The sequence below is a fragment of the Octodon degus genome, unplaced genomic scaffold, assembly GCF_000260255.1.
Source record: "Octodon degus isolate 3935 unplaced genomic scaffold, OctDeg1.0 scaffold00009, whole genome shotgun sequence".
Classification (NCBI taxonomy): Eukaryota; Metazoa; Chordata; class Mammalia; order Rodentia; family Octodontidae; genus Octodon; species Octodon degus.
The window spans coordinates 30,889,377-30,897,632 of NW_004524585.1; the positions used below are offsets into that span (position 1 = coordinate 30,889,377).

Consider the following 8,256-nt stretch of genomic DNA (forward strand, 5'->3'; position numbering starts at 1 on the left):
TGTTATGTAGATTTTATCAAGTAGTACATTATATGGAAAAAGACTATAATGTTGTTATTACCCTACTTTTTTTCTTATAATGGGGGTTGAACCCAGGACTTTGTTATATGGAGCCATTGGTTGATTGATTGAGACAGGGTCTTGCTGAATCTCTAAATTGCCCAGGTGAGGATAAAACTGGGAAGCCTTCTATAGGCCGGCCAGATAACTCAGCGGATTAAAGTACCTGCTTAGGCAGTTGCAGAGGCTGGGGGTTTGATTCCCTGGCATGCCACCACCCCTCCCCAGGGTGTGCTTAGATGGCTATTGAGACTGGGCATGATGGTGCACACCTGTAATCCCAGCACTTGGGAAGCTGAAAACAGCAGGGTCACTATGAGTCTGATCTATGTAATGAGATCCTGTAGACCCTGTACTAAATACATTCCAAAAAAAACCTGTCAAGCCTTCTATTTCAGCTACCCATATTGCTGAGATTACCCACCACACTGAGCTATACCCCACATCTTGTTGGTTCTATTGCCTGCATGTTGATGGGTGTGTGTGTGTGTGCACTCTAGGTAGAGCTTTTGTATATAATTAATTTTAATCTGAATCTATTCATCACAGCTAGTGTGGTTCATTCTTTTCAAATGTATTTGTTGGGCCAGGGAGATGCTCAGTGGAATAAGCTCTTCCCTGGCAAGTGCAAGGGTCTGAGTTTAATCCCTGGTTCCGCAAAAAAAAAAAAAAAAAAAAAATGTATTTCTTGTTTCTTTTCTGCTAGGAGTTTTGAAGCAATCCAATCAAGAAATTATAATAGAAAAACCTAGACCGAATGAAACTAGTATGCCTCCAGAGCAATTGCTACCAGTAAGAGAGGTAAGGAATCTTATTCATAAATAATAGCACCATCATGTCTGTGATTCCATCATGAATCATAATGTCTTAAATTTCCCCTTTGCCCCTGAGGTTTTTCTTTTTTTTTCAATAATTTTATTGAGAAACAAATAGCAATGAGACAGTTTCAAATCCGATTAATAGGACAGTTTCAATAATTAATATATTGCATATTGTTGTCTTAGTGCTTATTCATTGTACAAGATGCAGACATGATATGCTTATAAATACTTTTAGAACAAATCTTTATATTCATTGAATTAAGAGAATGTAGCTGTATATCTATCCTAACTATTTTGAATATACAGGTACAAAATGGTTGTTCATTTTTATCCCCTTTTTTGTTTAGTTTTGTCAGAGAAGGGTATATCATTGTCATTTAAATAGTATAGGTGCTTGAATTCAGCAAAATATTCCAATATAGTCCAGTAGTCCATAATAGTCGTGGGTTTTCCTTCAGACTGGCAATGTCAAAAGTTTTTGACTTGAGCCTTTTACAGCTCATCACATTAATATGGCTTTATTTTTTATGTTTCATTTTTATACTTTTCTGCTGGATGGTTAAGATGGGGTTATTAACTTTTGACAAAAATCAGCTTACTTGTGCGAGTGTTGTCCTACACAGTCTGTTCCATGACCCAGAGAGATGGCAGTCAAAGATCTTTGTTACTATCCTGACTCAAGGTCTGCACTTTGAGAATGTGAGCTGTAGGCCACTGTGTAAAAGTGAGGTAATAGAAGTCAAAAGGGATAGAGAATAATTTTTTGAACCCCGCTTTATTTTGTGTGCCCCCCCGTGCTTTTGTGCTGATGCATTATCATTCTTTTCCTCTGTTCCTATACTGTAGAGAGTTGTATCTCCTAGGCCCTTTTGCTCTGGGTTCTGGGAAGATCTGGTTAAGTCAAGACATCAGTGGAAGATTGGAGTATAGGAGTTGCAGACTGACAAGTGTATTTCTTCCACTGTTTCCCTTAGGGACAATCTCTGACTGTGGCTGAGACTTCTTTATGTTTTCTGTGGGCTCTGATCCAATCATACAGCATTCCCTGCATGATTCCAGCTGGTCTTCCTTGGGTTTATATTCTACAAGTTCTCTTTAGGTTGTAGCCTCTCATAGCACATCCCCCTTCCTGTGCTCCTCCAGCCATATAGGTGGCTATAGTTTCCCTTTGCATCAATATCTGTTGTGCTTCAAAGCATACATTTTTTTTTCTCAAATCTTCTGTTGCCTGTATAGCCAATAACCTACATTACAATCTTTCTTTTGAAATACCTTGAGTGGTTTCTGTTTTCTTAAGGAATACTGACCCGTACAGTATTTTAAAAGGAAATTAATATATAGTTTTACCATAATGTCAGCCTAGACAGCAATAAGAGGAATGAGAAAATTCAGAATTATATATTTCCCTGGCAGGGGAGATACCATGACAGTGAAGGTGGTTTTCCAGGGTGAGGTGTAGCCCTTGCACTGTGGATGTGCTGACCCCTGCAGTTTCCCCAAATGTGAGAAACTCGTCTGCACAATTTGTGGCAGTGGGGGACTGCGCTCACACTTTATCCTGGGGGGGGGGAATTTATAATTATACATTGTACATTAACCAAAATCAAAAGGAATACTAAGAAATTAGTATTAGGTAATAGAAGATAAGAGATTCAGCAAATAGCTGCTTTGTGCCCAGAAGACAGTGACATATGAGTCCCTTGTTTTTCTTGGATTGAGCATTAAGTGTTCTCTATTTTAACTGGAATATGTAAGATGACTAATATTGACTGGGAATAGTAGAAGTAAGCAATTTTTCATGAGAAAATAGACTTTTAGAAGAAAGTTTCAGTAAGTAAAGGTTTACAATTTTGCACTTAAGAACAGCAATTAATAGGGCCAGGGAGATAGCTCAGTAGAATAAGTGCTTGTCTGGCAAGCACAAGGACCTGAGTTCAATCCCCGGTTCCGAAAAAAAAAAAAAAAAAGAAAAAGAACAGCAATTAATGTGTTTACTTTTACATGTTTTGAAAAGAGAATTTAGACAACTATTATAATTACACATGGATTATTATAGGTAAAGATAATCTTCACTATATTAAAATAAAGAAAAACCTTTCAGTGCCACTCCTGTAATTAAAATGCTTTTTACCAGAAAACATTTTATTGATTGAATGAATGAGTGGTGCCAATGATAGATATGCCCTAATTAGGAAACAAAAACCTCCGTATCTTCATGGAAGTGGGCTCCTTTTTACACTCTTCTCATAAGTACATCTCAAGGAATTACTATCATGGCACAGAGCTATTACCATCCTACTTCTGGAGTGCCACTTATGAGAAAGAAGAGTATGTACACTTAATATATTCACTTATTGGTTAATTTTATGCAAATGTAAGATGCAAAAGATTTGTTTAAGGCCCTGTGGCTTTAAAGGTTCAACTAGACTTTAGATAGGCAAGTTCCATTTTATTCTATTATGACTGTAATACGCATAAGAGCTACTTTTTCTGATTATAGAGTCATGGATTTGTACAATGTTAACTCTAAGAAATGAATCACCTTCATTATTTTGTACAGCATATATAAAGAGCATTAAGTTAATTCTGAATAGAGTGTGCATACAAAAATTAGACTAATGCTCATAATTTCAGTAATTTTATTTTAAAAGTGGACCATGGAAATCCTTTAACTCCTCTCCTAGTTTGTTTAACAAAAAAACCTGGTATCAAGAAAAATAATTCAGTCTTCTGAATTTGAAGTTGATGAAGTCTTAGCTTCAGTAAGTTTACATTAAAACACAGAGTCACTTAGCAAAGGATTTGGGTAGTACTTGTAAGTTTTCAGTACTTTCAAGAACATTAGGACACTTAGGAAACAAGCATTTATAAATTGTATAGCTGTATGAGACATAGACCAAGGGGGAAAAAAAAGAAAAGCAACACAAAAAATATGCCAACATCAGCCTCCACCCCTCAACTCTTGCTACTCCTACAGACAGCGCAGTGCTGATTGTTTTATCCATTTCCTGGAAAAAATGTAGCAGTGCTTACAACTTCATGGGCGGAGAGACTAAATAAAATTCTAAGCAAGTAAAAATCCAGAAAGGTACCGTGGTGTGTTTTCTGTGAGAAGTTTATTTCTGCTTGCTATTTTTTGGCCTGCTGGATTTTGAGATTAAAAAAGAAATCAAAGATTGAATGTTGAATGCTGTCTCATGTTGCAATACTTGTTAACAATAAACTATAAAAAGACTATAAAAATCTAATTTAGACTTTATTAAATATATTGAATTTAAAGGTTGCTCTCTGTGATAAATTATAAGTGTACCTTTTGGTTCTCATAAAGATGGTTTTATTGAACTTTATTTAAGAGATTAAATTTGAAAGAAAGTTTTTGATTAAGTCCACTGATGAATTAAAATGAAATGTCAGTATACTACTGTGTGTAAAGAATACACATGTTTTGTATATTGCTGTATTCACTAGGCAATATTTTTCAGGTTGTAAGAATAGTTTTTATAATATATCAGAGAACACCTATATGCAGTGTGCTGAATGAAAGCGGTAATTTTGTATCTATAGAAATATTTGTTACTAAGTTACGATTAATATGACTTCATATAAATTTGTTATTTCAGGCTACTTTATTGGATTTTGGCTGGAGAAATGCATTTAAAGAGGTGTCTCTTCCTATAGCACATTGCATAACTGCTACAGTTGAAGATTTTTCCACAAAAATTCTCCAACAGGAGCAGAATGAAAGGTCTTCAGCTGTGAGCTATGCTTTGAGCCATATACATGTGCAACAAATCTGGAAAGACAGTCACATGTTTCCTGAGGATGAGCAACCGAAGAAAATTGCAAAGGCAAGTACCAGCTGAAATCCTGTCAAGCTGCTAAGTAGAATGGTGTTTCTTTTCATTTTTTTTTCTTTTAAATATAAGGCCTTAGAAGAGGAACCTATAGATCAGTGGTGGAGTCTCTTGGCAAAGACCTGATCCAGGACAGTTTTATTCTCTGCTGCCCATGGGCTACTGCTACTAGAAAGAACTTATACTTCTTGCTCACTTTTTGCCCTGGTAATCTGCAGCAATGTCAGAGGGCCTGTGGGACTGAGGGGGAGATGGATAGCTGCTCTGATTATAACTTTGCATGACTCTAGGAGAAATGTAGAGTTTCAAAAAGCTAATTGTCTTTTCTTGGTTAGGGTAATTAAAATATCTTTATTTAGACCTAAATGGACCTTCCATGTCAGTAGTGTCAATATAGCTAAATATAGTTGTTCAACAATAAGTCTAGCATGACTTCAGCAAGTTAAGGTCCCAGAACATTCCCTGGGGAGCTCTTCTGGCTTCACCTTGCCATCCCCTCTCCTCCCACCACCCTTAGAGAAAGGAGAGACAGAGTAAAACATGAAGACGCATTCCTTCTGAAAGTTACTGACCCTTCACCAACGTGAAAGTGCCATGAGGTTGTTTCTGTTGCTTCTTAGTTATTTAGGTTAAACTGATATTTATATGTGGTGTTTGATTTGAAATATCTTCCTTGGAAATTTAGCAAAATGAGATGAGGATGATTTCAAAAATAATGTCAATGATATCAAGGGCACATTTCCAAGTTTTATTAACTGCCTATAAAGGTATTTGTTGAGTGAAGCTGGGTCATGAGTTTTCCATAATGTCTGTCTGGGAAGAATAAAGTTTGAAGGTTACATATAGAGAAGCATCATTTTGGTATTTCCTTATTTGACATGAAACATTTAACTTTCTGCAACTGAGAAATTGATTATTATAAAGCTGCGTCACTGTATTTATGTTTGATGCCAAATTCATTATTTAGGAATTTGGCTCTTTTGTACATAAATTACACGGTGCTGTCAGAATACAAATAACTCAGTGCCACATTTATTTCTCCCTAGTTTTGTTCTGACATCATGGAAAAACTTGACACAATGCTTCCCCTGGCTCTGGCATGCAGAGATGATTCTTTTCAGGAAATTAGAGCAAACTTGGTGGAGGCCTGTTATAAAGTGGCAACAGCTGTCCTGGAAAGACTGCAGCAGAGAAGCAAGGAGGTTCCTTCCAGAGCACCCCTGCAGAACCTGCACACAGTCCTCTCCTCAGCCGTGTATGTCTTCCAGCGCTTCACACAGTACGATAATTTGGTGAAAGGAGCTACGCAGAAGTGAGTGTCATTTAAATTAAGTTGATGGCCATGCTTAAAGAAACATGTAATCTTTAGATATCACCAGGGTGAAGTTTTGATGATAATATTTGAGAAGGAAAAAATAATAATTAGTGTGGCAAATTATTTTTGTTTGTCTTGACTAGCAAATGTCAAAAAGGTGGAGACCGAGGTATATTAAACCACACTACACACAGAGACAGTTAGAAAGGATGTCTGTATGCAGGTACATGCAGAAGAGCAGCTATCTCCTGCATGTTGTTAGCACGTGATGAGGAGAAGCCCTTCCATTCGTAAGGCCCATTATACTGACCACACTGAAAAAAATAGCAAAATGAACTTGTTTTTGTCCCAGATAGAAAGTGAAGTATTTCCAAAGGAGTTGTAAATTATCTCTTCTGTTGATAATCCTGCAAGCTGTTAGGAACTCCTGTGACATAAATAAATGTTTTTTTATGCATTTTAATGACCAGGGTAAACATATTGGTTGGGCACCTACTTAATAATAGTCTGTCCATGATATTCGAAGAGGAAGCACCTACCTATCTTAACTGTCACATATGGTGTCTAAAATTACATTATGTTTTCAGTACAGAGATAAAAATTACCCTAGGTATTATCACACACTCCCAGAACTTCCTATGACCATTTGCCAAGGGAATGTGTGGACCTTACAGTCCAGGGTGACCCCCAAGAATCTATTCTATATTCCTTATTCAGATTTCATAGCCTCTTAGTTATGAAAGAAAGCAGTGGACTATAAATAGCTGAAGATAAAAATGAATTTGGCTTGCTGTGCGAACTAGCTGTGATATTTCTTTAATTCTCCTAAGTAGTTAGATGTTGTGAGTCATACTAGAATTTATAAACAAAATGTGCCAGAAATCACTTTATTTCTGTGGAATTTTTAAAAACAGTTTATGCGATAATTGGCATCTACAAAATTACAATTCCTTAAATAAAAGGAGCGTGTTTGCGGCATGTGTGATAGCTTGCTAGAGGTTGGTTCTGACAAGTGTATGCTGTTCTCTGGTAATAACGACAACCTAATGCCTACGTAATGCACCAATCTCTAATAACTGGTTTAAAAAATACTTTTAGTTTTGAATGATGTATCAGGAATGCAGTTTTTCTCAAGTTGAAGTGCATATTTGTAGAACAGCAGATGTACGTTTTCAAAGGACTTGCAAAACAAAGACCGGCTTTTTTTTTTTTTGCCTCTGCTTTCTTTTTGGAAAGTGAATGTGGATGTGGGCTTTAGCACTAGGAGGAAATGAATGATTGATATCTAATAATCAAAACCATTTGTAGTACTGGAGATTGTTACCTCCTACCGCACAGGCCTTAAATCTCTGTTTCTTTGATCATTCCTTCTGAACAGACCCATATTCCTGGGGCCTGTCCAACGATATCAGGAATTCATCAACACACTACAGTTTCAAGTTACGGACTACTGCATCAGAGTTTGTGCTACAAGCATTTTACAGGATGCGGAGAGCCACCACTGGGATGACTACAAAGCTTTTTATGAGGTGTGAAGTTAAGTTTACTATCCCTCCTTTTTACACAAATATGTTTTACTGCCTACCTGCTTTCTGGCTAATTAAAAACATGAGCTTGGCGTTACTAACATACGAAGGCTGTTAGGATAATATTTTTTAAATATTGAATTTGTATGTAGGGAAAACAGTTTTTAAAAACCTGAAATAAATTAGACATCAGAACTCTCCTTCTGCTTAAAAGCAAAAATAACTTAATTTGAGCTGCAGTGTTGCGGTACTGTATAAGTTGGAGTATAATGAGATCAAATGAAAATGTTAAGCGATAACAATACCAAAATGCCTTGTATTTTTCCAAAGGTATCAGTTATGGCTATCTTTGCAGGGTTTCTCCTGTTGTATGTTTCCATCTGTGTTTGATAAATATTTTTTGTTCAGGGACTTTATTCATTATTCTGTCTTTTTCTCTTCTCATTCTTATGAGTATATTTAAGCCTCATCTGATCACTTATTGCCTACCTTGTTTCATTAAGCCCATGTTTTTATTTTAAAAGGAAAAAAAAATAAAACAATGATATAAATTTTCAAAACAAGATAGACTAAAAATAGTTACTATATTGCATATTACTATCTTCATAGTAGTTGTTCAAATTATAAGACCTAGACATGAAAAACTGATCAAGCAATATAAGCACAAACTATATACATGT

General features: G+C 36.1%; 1 protein-coding gene and 1 non-coding gene across 2 annotated transcripts in view; both read left to right on the forward strand.

Moving 5' to 3' along the window:
- Positions 1-2,279: 2,279 nt before the first annotated feature.
- On the forward strand, positions 2,280-2,442 carry LOC111814783. The gene has a single exon (XR_002819674.1). It is a non-coding gene; the product is annotated as a U1 spliceosomal RNA (small nuclear RNA).
- A 3,354-nt stretch (positions 2,443-5,796) lies between these two features.
- The window catches only part of LOC111814390 (uncharacterized protein KIAA0825-like), an 82,746-nt gene continuing 80,286 nt past the window's right edge, over positions 5,797-8,256 (forward strand). The window contains exon 1 of the mRNA XM_023707686.1: positions 5,797-6,047. Coding sequence (XP_023563454.1) covers positions 5,797-6,047 — 251 coding nt within the window. The remainder of the gene's footprint in view (positions 6,048-8,256) is intronic.